Source organism: Myiozetetes cayanensis, unplaced genomic scaffold, assembly GCF_022539395.1.
Source record: "Myiozetetes cayanensis isolate MyiCay16 unplaced genomic scaffold, myiCay2020 scf5-8, whole genome shotgun sequence".
In the NCBI taxonomy this organism is placed as follows: Eukaryota; Metazoa; Chordata; class Aves; order Passeriformes; family Tyrannidae; genus Myiozetetes; species Myiozetetes cayanensis.
The window spans coordinates 112,999,416-113,027,153 of NW_026087742.1; the positions used below are offsets into that span (position 1 = coordinate 112,999,416).

Here is a 27,738-nt window from a genome sequence, read left to right on the forward strand (position 1 = left end):
AAACATGCTGGAAAAAAAGAAGTAAAGCCCAGCCCCTCTCCGAGGGGGCAAAAGCACTTTCATGTTCCTTACAGACAGGTGCTGAGCGCACATGTCTAAGCCCTCAATCAAGGTTTCTGCCACCATGGAGACAACTCACTCCAGTCTAAACACTGTTTTAGTGGCTGGCATATCGAATTTAAGCACAGCCAGAGAAAATCAGGCCTTATTGTGCGTCGGTACTGGCTCAAGAGTACAAGTGCCACACCTTTCTCCCTCGACTGGTGAAAACCGCTGAAACACAGACAAAAGCAAGCACAAAGAAACTTCAGATTTCAGTCTTGCTGCCTCAGAATCTGCACAAAACCCCCCTCCAAGTGAACATTTCTTTTATTATTAAAACCCTAACCATCAGACTAAGAGATTTCAGCAAACGTCGGGTACAGTAAACAAGGTATAAAAACTTTTTAAGAAGTAGAACTTTTTCCATGAACTCCTTAAAAACTGTGGGGGGAAAAAAAGAAAGGAAAAGTAGCAGTGACAGCTGTTTGCATTAATTACTTTTGTTGCCAGCTTAGGCAGCAGGATTAATATAACTGAACAGTGACATGTTTATGGCATAATCATAGCACACAAGATAATATACAGCATAAGCTACTTAGGAAGAGGTCAAACAGCAAGTGAATTTAAAATGCATTGGTCTAGATGCTATCAAGTCACATGGACATGGAGTCCCTTTAGTGAAGTGACAAAAATAAAACCCACCAAAAAGTGAAAAAGTAGCTCTGGCAGCTATTTCTGTATTACTTCTTTTCTGGAAGAGCTGCTATAGGCTGCCATACAGAGCCGACAGAAAAGCAAACAGGAAACCATTTATTATACACTCAGAAACACTTCTAGAGAGTGGAGAGGAATATCAAGGCCTTGTGGAGTCCATGTTAACACAGATCTGTACCACAAATACACAATCACTGGCATCCTTGGAAAATAAGTAGTTGGGAGGGTCAACCACTGACATAACCCATGGAAAACGCTGGGAGCAGTGGGATGGCTCAGCTAGGGCTGTGTACAGAGTGCTGGCAGCAACTTGCCTTCTTGGCCTCCCTGGCTAATATTTACCAGGGCAGCCTAAGCAGGGGGCACTGCCAGCAGCTCAGGACTTCTCCCAGCCCCAGCCTGCCGGGCTCAGGGACACAGCTGTGCTCCAACACTGGACAGATTCCCAGCACTGAAGCAGGGGGACAACTTTTCCCTGGCAAGGAAAGGAGCAGTCTCTGGTGAAGGTTACAAATAATGTTCCATTTCCTAGAAAACAACCAAGAGGAGAGAGGGCACATAGTTCACCATCCCATACAGTGATTCATGCATCCTCTGCAGGCTCCTAACCAGCCAAACTTTAATCATACCAGCTCCGTTTTACTGTTCTTCCTCTAGATTTTTTTTTTTGTGGGATGATTGCCTGTGATCAAGGGAGGCTCAGTCCTTGTGTGTCAGTGACCAACGTGCTGTGCTAACACTCACAATGTGAAAGCAAACCCCGGCTCAGAAAACAGCAACAATAACAGGAAACTTTTGTAAACACACCGCTGGATTTTTAAGTGAGTTGCTTTCTGGAAACAGCACGGATGAAACCATTAGTACAAGGGCTCCTGTTCAAAAACATGTTGACTGTTTTCAAAGGCAAGAAAGAAAAGCAAACATTTATGTTAGAGGACCAGCGGTTTTGCTTTCCTAACAGTATAATAGAGAAAAGCATTTAAATAGACCTTGTTTTGCTTCTTAAGTTGAAAGATGCTGTGACTAATCCTAAATAATTTATATGGCAAAATGATTTCCATATTTTGTATGGAAATATTTATGCACGTGTAATATTTTAATCATGAATTTCACTTAATTTATATGAACTATAAAACCTTCAGAATTATCATGTCTGTCATGGTTTAACCCCAGCCAGAAAAACATCCCAATGATTTCCAACTAGAGAGCACAACTACAAGATAAAATTCAAATGTCTAATGGAATAGGGGCATGAAAATTACAGAACTGAAATCAAAACATGAATAGCAACAAGCAATGGTAAGAAAGAGATAAAACACACACACATACACAGATATCCTCCGCAGGAAAAAAAAAAAAAAAAAAGGAAATGGCTTTGGAATAAAAATTGCAACAAAACAGAACATTATTACTAATAAAACCAGAAAATATATCCATCAGGAATAACAATTGGCAAGGCGTAAGAGATCAAAAGTAGATTACAAAAATATGAGATAAAAAAGGAGGCATAGGATGAGAACTCTGTGAAGCATCCCAGGATAACACCCGTCCACTGCCACCACGAATTGTGTGCTCAGACAGCTCTACAGGGGACAGTCCAAACCCTCCCCTTTTCTTTGTTTGACCAGAACTACTTTAAACTTCTTTGATTTGGTTTTGCTTAGGAAAACATAGGATATGCTGTAGTTGTTGAAAGACTATTGCCTCCCTGAATAATTGCACCATCTTCAGTGTTTGGACACCTTTGTTACAACTGGAACAACGCAAGAGGCTGAGCCCTCCCAAACCACAGCAACCTGATTTTCAGTGGACTGTTGGCTTAACAATTACAGCTTAGTTCCCAATTTACTGGAATACTATCAGTGAGTGTTAAAGTCCTCTGTGAAGCAACTTCAGCATGTCTGGTGGACACCCTGAATTTCACACGGCCCACTCATTTTCTTTTCAAAGTTACCAGCTCTCAGAGGAGACCGTGATACACATCTGCTTGCAAAGACCCAAACCGATCAATTAAGTGTTTTTTCCTCAACCAAACTTGCAATTTATATAGACTGAAACACAGAATGGTAAATACCTCTCTGCAGTCCAGTTGGAGGTTCTGACCCCCAACCTCCAGTTTGAGAATTTCCACCTGGTAATACCACTCCTCTTTGATGGGTGTGTACCAGATATCCCCCGTGTACAGACTTGGTTCAATTCCACCCAGGACCTAAGGGAAAGGAGAAAACAATTCACAAGCTTTAAAATCCCAGAGGTTTAGCTCTTGGGGCAAGTACATGCAGAAAGGGGAATATTTAATTGTGATACTCAGGGCACCAACATTTTAATTTAGCACCATTTGTAAGGGTTTTACTGACAAGCTCGTTGTCAATAATAAAGCAGTATGAAACATTTAGACATTAAATAGACTGTGCCTCAGCCACACAGAATTCCCATATTGGGCCAAATTACCAGCATCTTTATCTAAAAGCCCACACTGACTTTATTATGAGAGCTCTGCTGTTTAAAATCAAAACAGAATCTTCAGGGCAATGTATAAAATGGGCAATGTATAAAAACGGGACAGAATATTAAACTTACACATGATGAATTTGCTTTATCAGATCAGGAAAGCTTTAATACTGTTCAAGAGCATTTCATTTTTCTTGCACACATCCAAAATGGAATATGAACATCTTGTCACTGATATCGCTATTGGCTTCCATCAAAACTTAGGTTGAGGATGACTGGGAGCATAGTGGACTCTCAGACTTTGCACTGAACTAACATTAGGGAATTCTCTCTTGGGCTTCATCTACATGAGTAACATTTAGAATATGTGAATTCACTGCAAAATAACTATTTGTGATCAACTCCTGTGCTGATATACCTGTTTCAGCATAATTTGGGAACAGTCATTCCAACTCCAAGTACATAATGGCCAATTCTTGGTCCCCCTAAAACTGATGATGATGTTACTAAAAGTAACAAGATCTCATCTTCAGATTTTTTCCTGTAGTATGTTGTCAACAACCACCAAAAAAAAAAAAAAAGACCCTTCATTCCTCTCCCCCTTTTCACATCATGTAAAAAAAATTACTGTAATATTTTGATGAGATTAAACAAGTTTATCAGCTGAGTAAGGGACTACTCAGGTTGAGAAAGGTAGCAGAATCTGCCCTGAGGAAGCACCACAACCTTTATGTTTTTCTTTGTTAAAAGAAGAGAAGTTTACTCAGACTCGAGAGAGAAAAAGAAGAATTGAGAATGAAAATAGATAAGACACTTGAGTTTTGCCTAAGGGTTTAACTTTTCCTTAAAAAAAAAAATAGAAAATGTCATATATTTAAACACTAAATTTGGCAGAAGTAGGATAGCCACAGAAAAGAGGGAGAGAGATTAACAAAGATACATCTTCCCTCTCCGATTGACAGATACCCACAAGACTACCTCCGTTGGTACCACTTCCAGAAACAGGGAGTCCAGCACCACACATCTGCAAGGAGAAGATGTTGGGGATCTTTGCCTGCCTCACAAGAGAGTCAAAGAACGTCTCCACGGAACTTGAAGGCTTGAAGGTGTTGAAAAACCAAACAAAACAAGAAAAAACGGAAGAATCGCAGGATTCGTTACAAAGCTGCTTTGCAGAAATCAGCAAATCATTCAAACAAGACCACTTTTCACGAGTAAATTGAATTTCTGACAACAAGGTGATGAAAGTTCTAGATATAATAAGTCATTAAAACACAACATCTGTCATTTTTCTGTTTCTGTTGTTTTTAAAAACATTTTTACTCTTGACCACTGTCACTGTTGCTGCCACCAAATCCCTAAAGCACAAGAGTAATTTTCAATTGCAGTTTTCAAACTCAAATACTGGTTTCAGGCACAAACTCTCACCAATGTTTTCCAGTTGGAAAAGGCTCTGGCTTATTAGAACAGACAAATGTTAACTTGCCCTTCACACTTTTCCACAGCTAAGAGGCAAAATTTTAAGGTCAAAGTTTTCAGTTTTTCCAAAATAATTTAATTCTAACAAACTTTTTATTCAATGGCCCCTTAATTCCTTTTCTTCCTTTTGAGGAATTTCATGTCCAAGCACGCTCACTTGAGCTGACTGCTGGCCAACAGGTTCTTCCCTACACTGCGTGTTGTGCTTTGCTTTGCAGTTATCAGAGCATTGCAACCTCACTGTAATTCAGGTTTCTGAGCATGTAGGTCTCCTGATGGGCAGAGACCCTGGCAAGTGTGAGGGGCCAAGGGCTCTTAATGCACAAAGACAGAGCAGCCTCAGAAGACAACAACTCTTAAGTCATTGGAAGAAGGGAAAAATCAACGCCCTGAGTACACTATTTGCCCAAAACAGAGTTTGAAGAGCAGCTCTTCTCTTCCTGTTGGCAGTACATGTCAAGTCAACAGCAGAAGTCAACACGAGGCTCACACCACTCTTGAGTAAAACAGAGTTGTGAGGCAGTATTGAATCATTTGTTCTGACTGCAGAGATCTCACTTTGTGGTGTGTAATTGAAAACTATGACTATGCAGCATTCCAGTCACGTTTTCAGTTTTAGATTATAAAGTTATAAGCTTTAGGCTATAAATTATGGGGGTTAATTTAAACTTCTCCCTGAATTTCCTACCTCCAGAAGACCGTGATGTGCTTGGCTCTATGTTCAGGGAAACACTGTGGCTAACATTTGTTGTGGAATTATCCATCTATCCCCTCCATCTCAACTTCTACTTGATGAATGGAGAATGTCTTGGAATGAACTGCCAAGGGCTTTGCCAAGTAAGTTCATCAGCCCATGGACAAGTCTTGAGGATGGTCATCAGTGCCCTAATAACACCCTTCACACATAACCAGAAGCCTTTAGACCCATACTCTAGTACTATAAGCTCTGTAAAAGCTTGTTCATTCCAGAGGAGCTAAATACGGTGTTTTCATCACCAAAGAAAGCCAAAATCCTCACATGAGAACGAGCATGGTGCCACCACAAACCAATTAATTCTCTCAGGAACAAACATAAAAGATCCCGGAAAGGGTGGCTGGAAGGGAGGGAGTCTAATGCTGACAGATCATCTGCACACTTTATTTTAATTGTCAGATCTCTGTTTATTGTCATTGTGAAAGACAATCACCGTGGAAAGGAAGGTTTACCTTGGCTAAGGCGTCATAGGCAAGGCCAAGAATCCCGTGCCATTTAACCCCTGGTAAGAAGAAGTTCTCTGACTCCAGGATGGTGGCAATGTTGATGGTGTAGCTGCCATAGATTCCTTTGGGCATCGTAATGACATCTGTACCCAGCACTCCAGTCCAGCTTCCTTGACTGTACTTAACTGTGACTTCAATCCCTTCAGATCTGTACGTGCTTGACCTTTAAAAGGAAAAGATACTCTTATGCACAAGCTGTTCATCTACGATGCAAGGCAGAACATATTCCATCTCAGTTTTGCCCCAGAGAGGGGAAAAAAAAATTAAGCCTGCAAAATATATATATGCATACTGCTTGTAAAAGCTGTAAAATGCAGAAATAAAAAAAAAAAAAAAAAAAAAAAAAAAGAAGAGAAAATCTCAAGGCCCTGTTTTTATCCAGAAGCCATCAGTAACTCAACTCAAAAAACCCTATTTTTTTTAATCTAAGATATTATGTCACCTGGTGGTGCAGCATGCCCCTGACCCAGACTGGTCCATCACAACAGGAGCAACACTCTAAACTGGAGAAGGAACATATTGAGCAGTGTTAGGAAATGAAAAGCTGCTGAATTCAAATGGAAAAATTGAAATGCCAAGCTGACTGAATAGCTGTAGACTAATACCTCATTAATATTCTTAAAAGATCCATTTTGGGTAAATTGGAATGTTATTGTGAGTATCAGCAGTAAGACAGAGGCTTTCTAAATCTGCAGTTTGGTCTATCTATCAGGAAGCAAGCAGACTTGGATATTATTAACAAATGATTCACTGACTTGGAGGAGGAAAGGAAGGAATTCTTTCCAGACCACAGTAGAAAATGCAAAGGAGCAGTTAAGTATGGCAAGCAAAGGAAGGAGCAGAATCCTGTTTAGAAGACTTAACACAAACATTAGAAGAAATCTCCATAGATGTTTTTCCATTTAAAATCCTGTAATCCCTAAATACTGCAATCATATTTCACCCACATCGTACCAAAGAGCTACTAAACTTTCAGATCCCTCACAATTTATCTTGGACCCATTCCTGGGCCATACAGCTTTCCCTTTTGAAGACACAGGTGACCCCACCCAGCTCACCTGAGCAGACTTTTCTTTTGACATCTTTTAAAAAAGTAAAATGATGGGGGGGGAAATGTAAAATAATTTTATAACACCACCTTTACAAGTGTGTAGAACAAGAGAAAGGGTAGGTGATTTATCAAGTGTGGATATTTTTAGCAACCCAGCTTTAATCTGAGATCTGCTCTGACAGAAACATCCTCATGAAGTGGCTTCACACCTGAGCTCACCAGAACAAAGTCAGTGTGATTTTGCCTGTTATGGGGAATAACCTTTAGATGGTAACACAGACAAGTTCCATCCATGCAAATGCCTCATCCTGAGGGGGACAATTTGGCCACATAGACCACACAACTGACTCTTTTCCTGGAAAAGGGAGGAAGAGAAGCCAGGCTCTGACCCAAAGTGGGTTTTGATACTCCCAAGCCCTAACCCTTCAAGGGTTGACATCCCAGACAACAGAAATATATGAGATAATATTTCCAAAGGCATGAATTCCAGAGGTAGTTACTACCTGTGTCTGGTTACTTCTACTGCTGTTTTACTTGCTGTGTAATTCTGCATTTGTATGACACTTACACAAAGGAACATCTCTGCTCAGGCAGGGCCTTCAGAACATCTCTGTGATACTGGCAGTACATTTTATAAATCAAAATAGAGTCTGAATAATTAGTGACATAAGAGACGCTGGCGGGGACAGGAAATGAAAGGGAAAACACAGGGTTCATCTTATAGAAAAGTGTCTGGCTGGGCAAGAGAACAGGAAACCTCTGAAATCAGAGAGAAAACTGAGTGCTGGGAGGATAAAGTGAAGCAAATCTGCAAATACAGAAGGTGTGTGACTGGCAACAGCAGCAGCACACAGCTCTTGTTCCATAAGCCAGATGGATGAGCTGTGGACCAGGACACAGAAAAAATGGGCTCATGAACTTTCCTGTGGAAAGGCAGGACAAATCACTTCCTCACTCTTTGTGCCTCAGCTTTCCCACCTGTAGAAATGAATGTGAAGATGTTCATCTCATTTGTAAAGCTCACAAGTGTCACACTGAAGGGAAGACCCTATTATTTCCTCTGAGGAGCAAAATATCCAGCATGGGAAGGGAACTCACATAATACTTGTGGTAGTAAATTATATTCTGTTCTGCAAAACCACTTCCTGCTCCATCTTTTTGCCTGTAATCAGCTACTCTGATTTTTCCACCTTTCCACCTCACTGATCTAAAGGAAGAAACCTTCTTTAGAGGTCAAAACTAGAGACTTGTTGTAATTCATGGGCTGAGTGTTTTAAAACAAACAGCAGAAAAAAAGAGAGAAATTACAAACAAGCTGTTTTGGCTGTGATAAGAAAGCAGAAATTCAACTCTTCCAGCAGAACAGAGTGCAACTTAGCCAGAGGCAAAGGCAAAGGTTTCCTAGACCATGGTGCTGTAGTGACCCTACTCCCTTCTCTTTCCCTTTCCAATTTTGTATCTTCTCTCCAGGGCAGCCAACAGAAACATGGCCCTCAAACCTCACATGGATCTCAAGCCTCAGCAGAGCAAACTAGCAATGGGTTAATTTTCTCTTGCAGAGTTACTCCTCATTACTAGCATATAGCATTGAACAAAACAACTAAGGAAATAAATGAAATGACCAAAATGTTATTTCTCGTGTCATGATTCCTCTGAAGGAAGCTCAACATGGCAACAGCAAATGCACTACATGCAGGAAGCCCTGCTTAACACCAACCTCACCAAACAACTTTAGGACAAAGCAAATGTGAAAACATAGCATAAATTATTGATTTCTAACCACCAAGTCCCATCTAATTTGCAGGGCTGGTGGAAGAAGCTTATAATTCACCCCAAACCACAATCTGTGCAGTGAACACAACCAAACTCACAGCATCGGCACTGCAAGGCAGTTTATTTTGCTTTGCTGGTACATAACTGACTGTATTACCTCAATTTACTGCCTCTATTGTTCTTACCTCCCTATCTCTCAGAAAGATCAACTCTTGAGCAGCTTGCTCCTGAACCTTCACACAGTTCTCACGCTGAAATAAAAGTGGATGCTGTTGCTGAATACTGAAAGCCCTGGGTATGTCATGTTGACATATTGCTGCAGAGCCACCACAGATAAGTTGGGTTCAGCCGTAAAAACCCCTTTATATGTCTGTTTAAGTATCTCTTTTATCATAAGTAGCACATTCAACAAAACTACTTGTTATTTTGAGCAGCATGAGAAACAAGCACTGTGATTTCTTTGCAGTTCAGGACAAATTGGGCCGTTTCGCAAAACCTTATACATCGTGGTGACTTACAGAGCATGGTTATCACAGCAAACTCAGAACTTCTCACTGCAAAGTTCTGTCAGAGCCACTCAAGAGCCCAAGTTGTAAAAGAGTTCATGATAACAGCTTTACTCAACTTGTACAGAAAGAGGCAGATAATTAAACCGCAGAGTTATACGGCACAGATGATATGATACACGACATCATTTAACAAGCTAGTTCTGAAAGTGCTCCAGGAGGGCTCTTCCTGAAAAACGCACCCTCTGGGTCCTTTGAAACAAAGATAGTGCCCTTCCTATGCACCCTCCTCAATTTCAGTCAAAAAACACTCATGCATTCCATTTCAGATTATGATCATCAGAATAAAATTAAACTAAGAGCGTGGCATCAGGAAATCCAGACTCATCACTCTCTTTCTCCAACACAACATTAATATTCTAATAAGCACACATCTATAAATCAGTCCCATTAACTTAACAAATTACTAATCTTTCTTTCCCCTCTTCTTCAACTTGCAGTTTATGACTCTGGAAGCCACTCCATGACAATATAGGGAAAAACTGCAGGAACCATTACCAGATGAGAGGAAACCTCTTTATCTAATTTTGAAGTGTTCCTCCTAGCGTGGAAAAGAAAATGCCCACAGGTCACTTTTCTCATTTACACATGGGTAAACGTCACTGTTGGGTAATTTTACAGATCCAGCTGATGTGGTATCAAGGCCCCTGTGAACCATCTGTGCAAAATCATGAGAACCAGGTGGGCTGGTTTGGGCTGGGTTAGAGATAACTTTCTTCACAGTAGCTAGTACAGGGCTGTGTTCTGGGTTTCTGCAGAGAACAGTGTTGAATATAGAGATGTTTTTGTTATTGCTGAGCAGCAAAGGACAGTTGACCATTGGCTCGACACCCAGGGACTGTAAATGGGGGAAAAATTGTTCAACAGCCTGAAGGAAAAGAGACTCAGAGCAGACCTTTTTACTCTCTACAGCTACCTGAAAGGAGGTTGTAGCCAGGTGGGAGTCCTTCTCTACTCCCAGGCAACCAGCGACAGGATGAAGGGACCTAGCCTTAAGCTGTCAGGGGAGGTCAGGCTGGACACTGGGAGGAATTTCTTCATGGAAAGTGTTGTTAAACATTGGAAGGGGCTGCCTAGGGAGGTGGTGGAGTCCCCATCCCTGGAAGTGTCCAAGAATGACTGGACATGGCACTCAGTGCTCTGGGCTGGGGGACAAAGTGGGGATTGGGCACAGGTTGGACTTAATCACCTTGAAGGTCTTTTCCAACTTAATGATTCTGTGAACATCTTTATCAAGAACCCACATGATGCACAGACAGCACACTCAGTAGATTTGCAAAAACACTACATTAAAGGGAGAAGTTGACACGATGAATGTCAGGGCTTGAATCTGAAGGAACCTGGAAAAATAGGAAGACTGAGCCAACAGAAACCTCGTGGCATTGAACAAGGAGAATCCCGAAGTTTTGTGGCTGAGAGGAAACAACTGGATGCATCAGGACAGAATGGGAAGCAACTGGAAAGGGGCTCAAAATGATTTGGGGTGATGGTGGACACCAGGTTGGGTAAGAGCCAACACTGTAAGTTGCTCCATGCATGCAGCAAAGTCCAGACCAGGCCACATCTGGAGGGCCAGGACAACACATCCAAGGAAAATGCTCTCCCAGTGTGGTCAGCACAGGTGAGACCACACCTGGAACAGACTGTGGACAGCTGTGGGAACCCAGTTCAGCAGGGATCTGGCACAAGAGGGACTGGCAGAGGGTTACCAGGTAGGTCAGGGGCCACAAACAAGGGACCCGTGATGAGGAGCCGAGAGGAGCTGGGCTTTGGTTTTGCAGACAAGAGGCTGAGGGAAGATCCCCCAGCAGCTCATGACAGCTTGAAACACGGAAAGATGACACAGCCAAGCCTTTCTCTGCACAAGAAGCAACACCCACAAGTTACATTTTGTGAGGCTGAGGCTGGACAACAGGAAATATTTCCTCCATGGGAGAGTGTGGCCCAGCACTGGAGCACACTGCCCAGGGGGAGCAGGGATTCTCCATCCCCAGAGGTTTACAGGGCTTGGCTGGACTCAGCCATGGCTAACCTGATCTAGTGACAGCCCCACCTCATTTGGGATATGTGCAAGGTGTCCTACAGAGGTTTCCTGCAACCAACATTTTTGAAACATCTGATTTCATTGGGGCCAGCATCACACCAGGATGGCATTTATTTAAATGCATTTAAAAATACTTAAAATGCAAGAAGCATGGTGTAGCCAGGTTCAAACTTGCTAACAGTTGCACTTTATTCTGAGCACACTGTAGTACTCCATCAATCCAAGACAAACCAGAAACTCTCACTGCAATTGCTCTGGACTCTAATATCTTGAATTTGAATAATTTTGCAAAACATCCTTAACTAACGCTTCGGGGCCTAAATGTCAAGGTTTCATTATTAACTTTATATCAAAGTTCTCAAAACACAGTGTACACTGAGAACACTGATCAGAGACTGTAACCTTCAAGTGATTTCCCAGCCTTTCTCCACACACAACCTTTACTGTAGCTGCTTCCAATGATTTATGGTTCTTATGAGAGAGGCCTTGTCCTTCCAGTCTCAATAACATCAATTAAGAGAAAAAGGGGGGAGGAATGCTTGTGCTTTAAATTCTTTGCAATTAAGTTTCCTCTAGGACTACATATGGAAGGGGATATCTGGCATGGAAAACTCTGCAGTAGTGCAGAAATAGCTTTTAAGTGCAAATTCTGGACTTTCCAGACCTGTAGCACATCAGAAAGAGATGTGAAATATCTCCATTAACAGAATATATGACAGGAGATAAGGCTATTCTAGTGAGGAGTGTGGAAGTAATGGATTTCCCTCCAGTGCATCTTACTGAAAAAAAAGTGCAAAAGCCCATGTTAAAGTACATAATGAGGTAATAAGAGTGGTGACACTCTCCAGCCTCCCAGACCTCTAAGTATTTTCATCCATATGCTTCAGCTAAAGATAGATACTGCACTTCAGAGAAGTTTACCTGAAATAATTGAGCCTAGAGGAGGGCAGAAAGGAAGGAAGAAAAGGGGGAGAGTGATTCAGACAAAGCTGTGTTTGGCTGTGATTAATGTCAGCTTATGCTAAACACAGTAAATTTAGTGCATAACAAGCACCCAAACCCACAAGGTTGTATTTTATAAATAACAAGATTCATCAGGGTCTGTCTAGATCATTAACTGACTGAGGCCCTTGAGCCAAAATAGGCACAACAAATTAGGTTTTGACTAACTAATTTTGCTTTTGGATGAGATGTCATGTGAACAGATACAATTAATTTAATTAATTTAATTTAATTAATTTTTGTATTCGAACAAAGGCAAAGTATATTTAAACTTTTAATTCCTTCCAAGACTATTCAGGGAAGAAATTGGCTGGAACTGGTGTGATTCTGCAGACGATTTTTACCCTGTAATCTTCTTCCTTTTCCTCCAGCTCTAACCAGTGCTGTGCTCAGAGCTCAGCTGCGCTGAAATCACTGGGACTGTCCATGGTGTCAGGCAGGACTTTGCATCAGGCAAGGCCAAAATTCCCATTCAGGCAACTAACATCCCACTCTCACGGGATGCCACAGCAGCCCCATAAACTGCCTTTTCATCCTCCCTTGTGTGGAGGAACCAGAATGTAAAAGACACCCCAGCCCAGCCCGAAACAGGTACTTACAGCTCGGCATCGAAGTAGGAGGTGACATCAGGATCAGGCACACCTGCTACAGCAAAATTACTGCTCCCAGTGTCAACCAGAATATTTAACTGCCAAAACAAAACAAAACAAACAGGAAACAAAAAGAGAAATGATTTGCATATCCAATTAAACAAACAAACAAAAACTCCCATTACCGTTTTTGTCTAAACTACCTTCAGTTTAAAAAATGACGATGAACATTGCCCTGAAAAACAAATTTAGAGTCACTTTTGTGGGGAAAGATACGTTGCTGCAGGCCCTTCGAAACAGCTGATCATGCTGAAGTGCTTTAAAATAGTCATGTTCCTGGAAGGGGGGAAACTTGCCAAGCCCATATTCGCACAGCAGATGAATTCCTGATCATCTCGGATTTCTTTTTTGGCCCAACCCGTGTGTCTCAGAAACTTGGCTCATCCGGGACACAAGCTGAGTTATGTACTGCTCAAAGCACTGTTTGCCTTAGAGCTTATGAGATTTCTATGTAGGGACTGAGTGCAGGTCTAGGACAGAAATGAGGAGAAGCACGAAGGGGCCTCGTGGCTCGGGAACGATGCCCAGTTTGTCCTCAGCAGCAACAACCTACCACAGCCTTCACCACCTTCACACAGGAGGATGGTGGATTTATAAACACGGTGAAAAACATTGACTGAAAGGTGGCCTAAGAGTGGGCCACGTGTTTGGTTAATTGGGAGGGTGATTTAGGCCTAAAATTGCCTCACAAAACCACAGGGACAAAACGAGGTGCCTCCTTTTCCCCATTTGGCTCAGGTGACCAGGCTGGTTCACCACAGCCTGTGCTAACACAGCGCTGAAGGAAACAGCAGCCAGATGCAGAATTTCACTCCTTTCAGTGAAACCAAGAAACTACATTAGATCTGGTGTCATTAGATGATAATTGAAGTCAGTCAGTCAGTCAGTCAAGGACTGTACTGCTTCCGAAAGCAACGGTCACACTTCTTCCCTGCTCTTGGCTGGGTGCTTCCCAGGGCTTCTTGGCATATCCATGAGACTGGGATGCAAATCAGAGCAGATGCCTCAGCTAAGATACCAAAAAAAAAAAGCAATCTGCCACATCAGGCAGCTACTCAAAAAGAAGTGGTTGGAGCAGATACTAGAAAAGGGTGATTGCCCCCTTTGGTGACAAGTGTGGTCTCAGATTGGCTTAAAACAATTGTGAAATGACACCCTAAAGCAGCAGGGTGTCCCTAGAAAAATATTAAGGAATGAAGAATTTTCCTACAGGAGGGAGTGAGACATGAAGACTTGGTTGCCCGTGGCTTAAAGACAGCTCGAATCAGCCTCTTTGTCAGCCCTCATCACTCCTCGAAAAGCGAGGTAGCTTGGGATCCAACGTGGAAAGGGGATGTGGGAAGGGTAAGAGACAACCATCAGGGAAACAAGCTTAGTGTTGACAAAAGAAGTGGAGAAACACAGCTGAGCTCAGAAATGAGAGTAAAGACTAAGGAGGATAAAGCATTTGGAGAAAATGTGCTGAATCCTTCTTTATTAAGTCTAACACTGAGCAGACAACAAAGTGTGAGTCAGTGTTCAAAAACATCTTTGGTTCACTCATGGAGTGGGAGGGAAGAGATGGTTCCCCTTGTTTTACCTACTTAATATAGAATGGGTCTGAGGAGCTCTGAAATTAAGTCATGAACACAAAAACCAACTAGTAACTTGTGGGAATCCCTTCTGAACTTCATTCATACTCTGTCATTGGTATTCCCAGTCCTAATCATGCAGAAATTTTAACACTAAAAAGAAACCAGCCTACAACCTCAGTCAAGTGCCTCACTGCATCCCAAATTTTAGATTAAGCAAAGACTTAAAAAAGACATTAAAATGTATTTTGCAACCCCACAAGCTAGACAGAGACATTTCAAAACAAAAGGCCATCTACAAGTTCACCTGGCTCCAGAAGATGAGGCTTTAAAAGAAAATAAGGACCTATGAGGCATGGCTTGCAATAAAATCTAAAGTTTGGTACGTACTTTGTTTCGATGATATCAAAAGCCTAGAATTTTTTCAACTACCTAACAAAGTACAAACTATTCATTTCGCCCCTCCCCCCTTCTCCGGGATAGAAATCATATTAAAAATAAATAACAAAGAGCAGCTACAACGTGTGCATCCATCAGGACCGACAAAATTTGCCTCAAAGGGGTGCTGCAGGGCTTAAATTAATTAGGCTTTCTGAGGCAGTCTGTGATGCTTGAGTAATGGGCACTGTACATCAGCTGCATAAATACACGTAGGTGTTGCCCCAGCCTCAGGAATATGCATGGCACCATACACAGAGGAGGACTTGGGGAAAAAAACATAAAAATCCCCAACAAAATATGACACATATGAAAGATATTTTACCCCCACACCTTAAATACAATGTTATCATCACAGAATTCACAAATCACTGAAGAAAAGGGCAAATTTACTACCCACAGTACAGAGCGAGTCAACATTTCCAGAAGAAAATACATATCTCCCACGAAAAAAAAAAAAAAAAGGGAAAACACAAAGCTGGCTAACCATGCAAGCGCCAGCCCACACGGACACAGCAGCGCTCACATGACAGGTCCCTATTGAGCCTGACATTCCCTATCCGCATGTTTGTGCTTAATGAGATGCAGGCGGCCAGGGCAGACACTGATTTATTGTAGCCCTCACAATAGCGCCAGTGATTAGCAGCTCATTTTGGGGTGGGTATAACTTACTGAGTTCTCTTTCTCTCCCGGCTACCCTTTGGGTCTGGGTTTCCTTTAGTGCCTTCGCATCTCATTAAGAGCCACTTCCACGTTGTCACCACCGGAGCCTTCTTTATTCCGTCCGCGGTGCTGCTGGGGGAGCTTCAGGGGAGCTCTGGGGACGAGTCACAAGGTGGCCACTGAAGGAGCCACGGCCCGGGGCTGCCCATCCTGCCCCACCTCGATCAAACATCCTCAGCAGCCCTGCTGAGAAGGACTTGGGGCTGTTGGTGTGGGAGAGGCTGGACACGAGCTCTGGTAGCTCAGACCCCCCCCCCCGTGTCCTGGGCTGCATCACAAGCAGTGTGGGCAGCAGATGAGGGGGGGATTCTGCTCCTCTGCCCCGCTCAGGTGAGACCTCACCGGCAGAGCTACCTCCAGCTCTGGGGTCCCCAGCACAGGAAGGACCATGGAGCTCTTGGAGCGAGTCCAGAGGAGGCACCGAGATGATCAGAGGGATGGAGCAGCTCTGGCTGGGAGGAAAGGCTGGGAGAGTTGGGATTGTTCAGTCTTGAGAGAGAGGGTAACCCAACTACAGCCTTCCAGTACTTGAAGGCAGCTAAGAAAGATGGAGGGACACTATTTACAATGTCCTGTAGTGACAGCACAAGGGGAAATGGCTTCAAACTGACAGAGACTGGGTATAGATTAGATATTAGAAAAAAATTCTTTCTTGTGAGGCTGGTGAGACACTGGAACAGATTGCCCAGAGATGCTGGGATGCCTTATCCCTGGAAACGTCCAAAGCCAAGCTAGATGGAGCAACTTGGTCTAGTGGAAGGTGTCCCTGCCCATGGCAGCGGGGGTGGAACAAGATGATCCTTTCCAACCCAAACTATTCCATGATTCTGTGATCTTCAGAGGGCACTTCTCCCAAAAGATGAAGCCAAACACACCGTGTGCTCATTCCCCAGCCATGGCACTTCTCTGCCCAGCTTACTAACGAAAACAGAAATCCACGGCACCTCCACCTGATTCCCTGAGCAATCCCCAGTGACAGCTGGAGAGTGGCCAAACCTCCCTGTGCTTTCACCTTTCCCCCACAGGGATAGGATACCCTGAAGCAGAGGCAGAACCAACAGTGGTTGTACCACCCTCTCCGGCAGCCCCAGAGATGGTAACTCTGAGCTCTCACAGGCAGGCGGAGCAGCTTCCCAGGGTTTATTTCGTCCATCGAGTGAATCACTTCCTGTCACTCAGAACCGATTATTTAGGGATCACCCCGTTTTTGCCCAAGACTGTCAGATGAGGCCAGGTTTTGCAAAGGCCAAGACACGGCTGAACAAGGCTATGAAAGAAAAACTGCACGAAATCTGCTGACCGATCACATGCCCAGCCTTAAAACCAATGTAACCCTATTTTCCTCTTGCTTGCAGAGGCACAGAAGCAAAGCCTTGTTGTTTTGGCTTTTCTTTATTTCTTTCTTTCTTTCTTTTATTTTTTGTGGCTTCCAAGTTCAATTTCAGACCCACATAGCAGACACTAAGAGCAAATGCAATAGGGTGTTTTTTCCCCCTGAAGGTCACCTTTACCACAGCCGTGGGACATAAAACCTGCACCTAGTAAAGCACCTGGAGATTATTTTGTTGGATGCATTTCCTATGTGGAAATAGTGTTGCTATTATTAATAGGAGGTTCATAAAGATCCCTGTTATAGAGTAAGCTAGGAACATCCACCTCTGCCACGACAAACTTACAGACAGAATCTGACACTCCATCTATATGCCATTAAGTTGTGGTTATAAAAAGAAACAAATCCAAACCTGTTTACTGAAAGTCACGAACATTGAAAGTAGAAGCCTCTTCGGTCATGCATTTTACATTTTTTCTACTCTGAAGGGGTAGGCACATTAAAAAAAAAACCAAAAAAAAAACCTAGTTGTAATGATTTTTTTTCCAGCTGGAAATCAAACACATTGTCAATACTTCAAGGATCCCTCAAACTTGCCAGTTCTTGATTTAGCTCCAACATCAAACAGCACTTTCTATATGCAATCCCACTTCAATAATTTAACTTACCACTACGTCTTTAGTATTTTTAAGCCTTCCATTGCTGAATGTTGTATTTTGATATCAGGAAAAGAAAAAAAAGTAATTGTCTATTCATGTGTCATCTTCGTTTCACTCAGCAAAGCTTTGGCTGCCCGTGTTCAGGCACCTGCCCTATCTGATACAGGAGGTGATGTCAATGCGATGACATCAACACCAGCCTAAGGCATTATGCATGCATCATTTAACTGCCTGGTGAACAGCAATTTGCAGTCACCCACCATGCATTCAGAAAGTGATTTCCTTCACATTTTCAGGGAAAAGTGATAAAATGTAGCAATCATTCAATTTTTGTCGCATAGAGGCTGCTCGCATCCCTTAGCAGAAAAAAAAACTCGCCTCTGTTCTGATACACACCCTACTCAACTTCACAGAAGTTTCTCTTCCCTGTTTTACTTTGAGGTTGGGAGTTTTTGGTAACTTTCAGAAAAATATGCAGAGGAAATCTCACAGGCTTAAAAGGCCAAAATGCATTTCCTCCAAGAAGCTCTGTGCATGATTTAGCATACACAGCCTTTTCCAGGTGTGGAATCCTAGGGCTTGCATACAACCCTGTCCCACTGTAGCTTTTGATGTGACTCCTTGAGTAACCCACACTGAGCTAGGGATAGTCTTCATTCCCATTAGAGGACTGGCCCATGGAAAAATTCCCAGTAGGTTTTTTTTTTTTTTTCCCAGCTTAATGGGTCTGATTCTTTTAGGCCAAGTAATAAAGTTTCACCACTGGACAGACTACAGTCTCTACAAGTGCATGAAAGGAGGTTGTAGTGAGGTGGGTGTAACTCTCCTTTCCCAGGTAACAAGTGACAGGATGGAGGAAACGGCCTTAAGTTGCACCAGGAGGGTTTAGATTGGATATTAGGAAAAAAATTTTCTCAGAAGGTGTTATAAAGCATTGGACCAGACTGCCCAGGGAAGTGGTGGAGTCACCATTCACAAAGTGTTCAAAAAACATGTGGATATGGCACTTGAGGACATGGTTTAGTGGTGAACGTGGTGGTGGTGCTGGGTTGATGGTTAGACTTGATGATCTTACAAGTTTTTTCCAACCTTAACATTTCTATGATTCTATGGAGAAACCAGATTGCAAAAATATATTTGGCTCTTCATCCCTGCTTCAGCTGAAGCATAGGGGGTGGGGGGAAAAAAAAAAAAAGGAGTAAGATTTACACAGAGAGGGCCATAAATGCAATAATCAATCTCATTCAGCCTTACATTTACTCTGGGGTTCAGTCAAAACCTTAATAACAGACAATTGATAGTTTCCACTGCATAAGCCAGCAGAGCAAAACAGCTGACTGTAAGAATTCATAGAATCACTGAATGGCTCAAAATTTCATTCCAGCCCTCCTGCCATGGGCAGGGACACCTTCCAGTAGCCCAGGGTGCTCCAAGCCCTGTCCAACCTGTCCTTAAACACTTCCAGGGATCCAGGGGCAGCCGCAGCTTTTCTGGGTAACCCGTGCCAGGGCCTCACCACCCTCACAGCCGAGAATTTCTTCCTAATATCTAATCTAAACCTACTCTTTTACTAATGACATCTCTTTTCATGATGAAAACGATAAGCCATTGTGCCTTCCCTGGGATTTTAACTTGACCCAAGGGCACTCCTTTCTTTTCCCTTCCCTCCCATCCCCGGTAAAGAAAGCGACGGTTCCACACCAGTAACATTCATCTGCCATTCAAAATCTTGTCTTGCTGTGCTTTCATGATTTCTCCCAAAGTACACACTTAAAACAGGGCTTATAATCCTCCCCTGCTTCATGGAGATTGCCCCACAGTGAACTATCACAAAGTAAAAAAGTTTTTATCCCCATGTAGAGACCAGTAATAGGAAGCACCACATCACCTGCTCAGGAGCTGTTGCCACACATCACAATGTACTGGCTTAGTAGGAGTCCACCCCATCTAACCCCTGAGCTTGTACTATCTCTTAACTCTCTTTCTTATTTTGTCCCACACATAATAAACCCTCCAGAAAATAATCTGCTAGACAGTGCTTATAAAAAGGTGCAAAGAAGCACTGGGTTTCTTGCTAGGGATTAACAGCTAGAAATCATTTGGGTAACAGCTCTACTTTTTCAAGCTGGTTAATAGATAGGAAAATTAGTTGCCAATTTAAATGCTGCCTCATTTAACACAACGATTCCTAATTACATTATCAGCCCATCTGGCAAGAATTGCTCACAACCATCACAGAGAAAAGAAAACACACTAGAAACTATATGCTGTGTTTGCCCACAGTTATTACGTGTTATTATTGGCACTGACAGTCAGGTTATTTCAGCAATTTGTTTCTACAAATTAGTAATGTTACAATATACAGAGGCTTTTTAAGCACTGCATGATTTTTTCCTCCTTGTTACTTGGAATTAACATTTACAGCCTAGTTTCTAATAAAAAAAATCAGAAGGCTAGGCTTTAATATAGATTCTTCCTCTGCTCTTCTTATGATGCAGAAATAAAACCACTTTAAAAGATGAGTTAGAAGAATATTTGCAACTTTTCTAGATGTAGAGGCCTGCAAAGTCAGATATAAACTTAAAAAGACTCCACAGTGATGCATGTATTTTGCTGAAGAGGTAAGACTGAAAAGAAAAAAGAAAAAGGAAAGTTTGTTGGACGAGGGGCAGGGATGGGACTCTCCCATTTTTCACTGCTCATAAGCAGTCCCTGGACCAGAGCAGCCCAGCAGCACTTCACAGAATGACTGAGGTTGAAGACACCTCTGGATGTCATCTGGGCCAGCCCCAAATGCTCAAGCAGGCTCTGCTGGAGCAGGATGCCCAGGACCACATCCAACAGCTTCTGAAAGTCTCCAAGGATGGAGACTCCACCACCTCTCTGTGGGCAACCTGTGCCAGTGCTTGGTCACCCTCACAGTAAAAATCTGGTTTTTTCCATATGTTTAGAGGGAACCTCCTGTGCTTTTTGCAGTTTGTACCCTCTGCCTCTGGTCTTGTCACTGCCACCTCTGAAAAGAGCCTGGTTCCATCCTCTTCCCACCTTCCCTTTAGGTGTTTATGTGCAGTGATGAGATCCCCCTGAACCTTCTCTTCTCCAGGCCAAACAGTCCCAGCTTTCCCAGTCTTTCCTCATGCCAGAGATGCTCCAGTCCCTTAAATGTCTTCATGGCCCTTTCTTTGCTGGACTCTGTCCAGCATGTCTGTGTCTGTCTTGCACTGGGGAGCCCAGAGCTGGAGACAGAGGCTCCAGATTTGGCCTCACCAATGCCAAGTAGAGGAATCCAGAACACAGCCCAGCTCTCTGGCTGACAAGTCCACAGCCACTGGCAGTGGTGAAGGAACACCTCACCCAGAGCCAAATGAGTCTCTACACTTTACCTTTGAGGAGGAGGAGGAGGAAGAGTGCAGGCCCACATGTTACGCCGAGTCTGGGAGGAGAAGTATTTCCAGTGTTGCCCTGAGTGAGGTCACCTCACCAGAGAAAACAGACCTATCTGCTCCTACCTCCCACAGTCGTAAGAAGGGTTTAACCACACAGCCCAGATAAGAGAGGCATTGTGAGAAGGAAAAATGAACAGGGATTGATTATTTTCTGATGATGTTTGTTCAGCAGGTGGTGCCCGCATTTCGCTGCAAGGTCGCACTGGAGCTTCAAAGGAAGGTGACTTATTGCAGCATGAAAAGGTGGGCAAACCAGAAGGTCAGGTTTATCACAAGGGTAATTCCTGCCCTCACAACAGCAGAAGTTTTTCACAGAAACTGGTGTGTTTGTAGGCTGGGAAGTTAGAAGGAAAACAAGTGGCAAGTGGAGGCTCTTCAGGGCAGCAGCAGCAGAACAAGCTCACCAGAGAGTTTGGCCCTTGCTGACATTCCCCTCATCCAGCTGGTGTCAGGACCTGGAATTTGACCCCATATCTACACTACCTTCATATTCACTCTCTCCCTCAATCACCTAAAAGACTCAGCTATTCCTGGACATTATCACTGGGCCCAGCAGACGACCAAGAGTCTTTCACCCTCAATCTTTGCATGATCTGCACTGCCAGACTGGGAGGAATACTTTTTCTTTCTCTCTGAAAAGCAATAATCTCTTTCTTGGCCAGAAGATTACAAAGTACTATCTGGATTAGCCAATCTATCCGTGCTTAAGAGCACTGCATGCTTCTGTAGTGGAGATTTGTATAAAAAACACAAATGCTAAAATGACAGATTGCTCTGAAGTATAAACTTGCTAAACTAAATTGTGAGTTGAAATATGAGCATCTGACTCTGGGACTGATGAATAGTCATTTTGAAGAGAAATATTACAGGAAGTGCTTTATATATATTATCATTTTGACAATAAGGGAAGGCTATTATGGTTTAAAGACAAAAAAAATAGTCAGCCAATCAATCCTGGGAACAAAACAAAATATCTATTCTTCATTTCCACGCTCTCCTTTCTGCCAATGCCTTCGGTTCCCTAAACATTAGCATTCTTTCTGCACATGCAGTCTCATGTGCTATCTTATTTTTCAGGCTGAAATTTATTTGCTGTGTCCAGATTTATCATACAACACATCCATCCTATTCATGCTATATGAACATGCTTTGCTGTTGAACATGAGCTATTACTTGCTTATCTTAGAGCTGTGTGATTCGTAGCAATTTTGTCCCATTACCTTTTCAGACAAGATTAACCTTTCTTCCTCTTTTTTTTATTCCTTCCCCCCTCAAATACAAGTCCCTCTCCCATATTACACCCTATAGCAGACAGAAAACTATGTGTGTGTGAAAAAATCCCCTAGTTCACATAAACCAGCTACAGCTGAAATCATGCCCTGCTCTAGGCATTGAGTCTTAAGGAAAATCTGGAGTAGGTAAAGTTCAGTAACAACAATAACCTAGAGGTCTAGCAAAACCTCACCTGTAAATAACCATTGACAGGCTTGAACTGGTTTGAGAAGCCTGAGGAAAACTGTGATAGTCTTTTAACAGACATAGGGTTGCCACAGAGACACCCTGGGAGCCAGATCTTTCAGGAAGAAGGGGCTGCATGTGAGCCAACAGGTACCTTCACCAGCCTTTCCCAGGGTAGGCAGCAACACACGTTAACCACAAATAGACTCTTAGTTCTTACTAAGAGCAGTAGTTGCTCGAGGGCTCACAGATTTGAGCGAGGAAATTCTATATATTTGCTACACTTATACTACAGACTTTCTTGAATGGAAAGATTAATGAGTGCCTGGATAAATGGAGGATTAAAAAACCCCCACAAACACACTCTGAAATTCAAGAATGAGTGCAGGAGACATCAGCTATTTGCAGTTAAGTGCACACAAAGCTCTTGTTAAACCCCAAAGCCTGTTTCCACCTGTTACTAGGTGTAAAGGAATTAAATTCATCAATTTTCTGCTAATTACAGTACAGCACTGACGAGACAGGGAGACTGTGAGCCGAATGCCACTGGGAGCAACTCTAACTGCAAGACTCATGAGGAATCCCAGTGCCCACGCAGCCTGGGTTTAGAGATAGGCTACATCTAAGCTCTGTGCCGTGTCCTAAATTAGTAAACACCTCATCCAGAGCTCACCCCGCCCTCCCTAGAGAACGCAGTGGCCAAGGTGTTGGAGAGACAGATATTAATTCAATAATTCAATAGCTAAAAAGAGCCTTTCTCTTGGAGATAACGCTCGTGAACGGCATCACTGATTTCATAGTCACCTTCTCAGCATAAACCCCTTTCCCTCTTGGAAACCACAGAGTGTTACCACTCCTAAGCAGATCTACTGGACACTGTCTGCAGGATTTTGAGCTCTTTGGAGCAGTGTCCAGTCACATCAGATGGCTACTGGGCACTGCAGGAAGACCTGAGGAGAAGGAGAGCTTCGAGCTCCGTAGTAAATGGGACAGTGGCAGAGGTGAGCGAAGGGCTGCACACTTGTATTTCACAATCCAGGGGCACAGACACCACCAGGAAGCAAAAAAGGGTTTCACTCTCCCCAGACAGCTCCCTCAGCAAGCCCCTGTGCACTTGGACCCTTGTGCTCCACCACAGCCTGTCTCGCTTCGCTCCTGAGAAAAAAACACTGTCAAATTATTTCAGTTGACCTGAAGCGAAACTTTCTCTGCAAGAAAATAAAAAAAGACAATCACCTCACTGAAAAAAAAAAAAAAACAAACAACAAACCATCCACCTCAAGTGTCTGAGGTTAAATGTCTGCTATGGCTGTTCTGTTTACCAGCACTACTTAGGGCATGATCCTTCTAAAAAAGCATAATCATGTCAAAGAATTTTAGAGGTAGGTTGTTTGTTTTTTTTTTCTTTTTTTTTGGGGGGGGGGGCAAAAATAAAGGAGAAAAGGACTCACCATGCTAATAAACTGCCTTTCAGAATACAATATCAAGGAGGGCTTTTTGCTTTATTGTTTTGCCTTTTTTTTTTTCCTAAGGAAATGAAATCAGTAAGCCTGCATTAATATATTATACCCAGTGAATGATTACAGTTAGAAGCTGCATAAAGTTCAGAATTTCAATTTTCCAAGGCTTTTGCTCTGCAAAATTAGCTTCCAATTTATTCTGTCAGGTCATTCTTTTCTTTTCTTGTATCATTCATTAGATTCAGAGAAACTGCTGTCTGGAAAAAAAAAAAAAAAGAAAGGAAGAAAAGACATTTTTAGCTTTTCTCTACCTACCTTCAGAAGTCCTACACCACAAAAAAAAAATTTGTTTTGAAACTAAATCAACAACCCTCCAACTGCAGGAAGACCAAAACAGTTTTATGCATTTGAAGGGAGCCAAGCCAGACTAAGTAAACTCAAGAGGGCTCGAACTGACTGGTAGTTAAACCTTCCTCACCCTGCCCAAGCTTCTACACCTGAGTCACTGCCCATCTTTATTCTGCCATCTGGAAATAACAAAATTAATCAAGGGACACATTTCAAACTTCAATATTGTTTACGGAGCCCATTCCTAATGTTCTTGAGATTAAGCAAAGAGGGATCTCTAGCCCCATGAGCACTGTTATATTTTTTGGTAATCTCCCTTTTGTCAGACACCACTGTATTCCTGTCCTTCAGCAGCAGGCAGAAACCTCCCAGGAGAGGTTCAGTCTCACTCTTTTATTTCTATTTCCATTAAAGGGTCTCCTTCACATCAAAAATCTGAACTTTAATCTCAAATTTCAGTAAAACCCTGGCTTTCAAATTGCACCGGAGATGTGAAACCAGGTGCCAAAGCTGCTCCTTCAATTTTAAGAAACTTTTTTTAATATGTTTTTTTTTTTTTGAGAGAGAGACCATTTACAAGAGTGTGTAATGACAGGACAAGGGGGAATGGCTTCGATCTGACAGAGAGAAGGTTTAGATTAGATATTAGCAAAAAAATTCTTCCCTGTGAGAGTGGTGAGGCCCTGGCACAGGTTTCCCAGAGAAGCTGTGGCTGCCCCTGGATTCCTGGAAGTGTCCAAGGCCAGGTTGGACAGGGCTTGGAGCAACCTGGGCTAGTGGAAGGTGTCCCTGCCCATGGCAGGGGGTTGGAACTGGATGATCTTTTAAGGTCCCTTCCAACCCAGGCCATTCTATGATTCTATGATTTGAAGGCAGCAAGTAACTTTGGAAAAAGGCTACATTTCAAAGGCAAGTAGGAAGAAAAAGAAGCTTCCAGGACAGCAGTGAGACAAACCAGAGTTTTCAGCAGGCTGCACACCAGGTCTGATCTCTCACCTCTCCTCCCCCCATCAACTCACCCTTGTGGTGACACAACTCTTTTCAGGTTTTTTTTCCCCCTCCTCTGTCAAGATGTTGGTTTTGGAGACAAGTGTTTGTTAGCAAAGACTTTTCAAAGCCTGGAGAGCTGTGAGGAGGAGAGGTGAAGGCAGGACACTCCTGACTCATCAAGTCTCTCTATTCTCCCCAGAAGGAGCTCTTCCCCACACAGTGGGGCCACCACTCATTATAACATCCTTCCAGCTTCAGGAAGTCCTCCTTATGTGGTTTTTTTTTTTTAGTGCTTTTCTTCAAGAAGGACACTGAATGCTTACAGATATTTTCCAGCACTTCCCCTAAAAGACTACAGCAAAACCAAAGTGGATAAGCACAGTTTTTCCTGGGTTTTCTGTACCCATACAGTGCAACAATGAGACAACCAACCTTCCCAAAACATGAAAAGTCAATGGACATGATTATGTGGGAACTCCCACCTTGCTCCTTAAGTCAAGTTCATGATTGTGAAAGCTGCCTCTTCCTCCTGGAGGCCAAGAAACTACCACCAATCCCACATTCACACACTGAGATCCCTGGATTAGCCGAGATCACGGAGAGGCAAATAAATGAGCACACACCTTGGAAAGCCAACTGTGAACTCCCTGTACTTAAAGGCATGACCTCTGCAATAAAAATGCCATAACTTGTTCTTCAGGACTGGATTGGCAGCACTGCCAGATTTTATTTAACACATGAGAGCTGGGATTTCAGCCTGGAGAGCTGAAAAGACCAATCCCATCCCCTCACTCCCTTGAAGTACCTGTTCTTCACCTGTCACAGCAGCTCCCACCTCTGTTCCTCCCTTCATGCCAAGAAAACAGCCACAATCCCACACTTTCACACACCTACTGGGCTGCTGCTACACGGATGGTAAAGGGACACCACTGGATCTGCTGGTGCAGGCAAAGGGAGGGTGAGAAGAGAGCAGGATGAAAACCGAAAGAAGTTCAGCTCTGCCAAGCACAAGGACTGGAATTTGGTTGTTCTGATCGCACTCCCTGCTGGGAAAGCTGTGCCACACCTCTGGGGAAAAGGTGAAGGGCCAGGCAGCTTCCCACTGCTCCGTGGCATCATTGGAGGCTGCAGGAATGTACACAGGCAGCCCCAGGTCTGAGAGCACAAACAAGGTGATGCAACTCCAGTGGTTTTATTTCCCTGGTAATTAATAAAGGGAATACAACAGACAGAAGGCTTTTGCTCCCCATTGCACCTGACCTATTTAGGATATTACCAAGCAGAATTTGATTGTCATCATGGGTGTTCCCTGGAATTATACAAGGGAGTTCAAAGGCACAAACAGAAAGCAGCATTACGTTCCATTAATAGCAGGAAGGATTATTTGATTGGGGGGAAAAAAAGAAAACAAGCTATTAAGCACCGTCAAAACGATGAGTTTGATTTATTAAAAATAAGAATCACATTTTTTATTCATACTTATTCTAACATTTCTACTTAAAATTTTGGCAGGGCGATTTAAAAGGCAGTTTTGACTCTCAAGTGAAGTAAGATGTGATTCTTTAGTTCTCTTTTAAAAGCAGCAGTGTTCCTCCCCCTGCTATTGGACTCATTTATTTCTCTCTCTCCTCAAACATTCGTACTTTAGTCTTTACCTTGGCTAATACTGTAGAGGCAGCAGCTCTGGGAAATGAACCAGCTTTGCCCGTGGCTCATACATCAATACAATTGTTAACCAAGTTCCACTATAAAAATCTTGATTACGCAGGAGAGCACAGCTTTTATTTCCACATACCAGGCTGAGTTTGTAGGGCAGGAAGTTAAAAGACTTAGTTATGCTCTCAGGTTGATAAAAGTCTGCCAGGACACATCACAACAACACATGGAATATGCATTCCTACTATCCATTCCTCCGGATATCAACCTGCGTGTAGGACTAAGCTACTTCTACTTTGGCCAGGGGTTACAACCCACTGTGAGATGGCAGATGTGTGATGGGAGTTGGAAATAGATGATTATTGAGGTCCCTTCCAACCCAAACCAGCTTGTGATTGTCTGGTACCTCAAGTTCATTTTACACACTACAGGGAAGGCAGCAAGTGCAGCCAAGTTGGAGCTGATGGTGCTCAGGGCACTGGAATTGTGGAATTTCGCCCACTAGCAACATCAAACGTTGTGCACGCCTGCCATAGAGAAAGCTTCCAAATCTGACCAAAAACCTGCAGATGTTATCACTAGGATTTGGTCACTTGACAATACAGAGGTAACCTGAAGGCTCATCAG

General features: G+C 43.0%; 1 protein-coding gene across 1 annotated transcript in view; it reads right to left on the reverse strand.

Moving 5' to 3' along the window:
* Positions 1-27,738, reverse strand: part of BACE2 (beta-secretase 2) — a 54,234-nt gene that overhangs the window by 17,082 nt on the left and 9,414 nt on the right. The window contains exons 2-5 of the mRNA XM_050332832.1: positions 12,982-13,070; positions 5,893-6,109; positions 4,178-4,306; positions 2,831-2,965 (exon numbers count right to left, since the gene is read on the reverse strand). Coding sequence (XP_050188789.1) covers positions 2,831-2,965; positions 4,178-4,306; positions 5,893-6,109; positions 12,982-13,070 — 570 coding nt within the window. The remainder of the gene's footprint in view (positions 1-2,830; positions 2,966-4,177; positions 4,307-5,892; positions 6,110-12,981; positions 13,071-27,738) is intronic.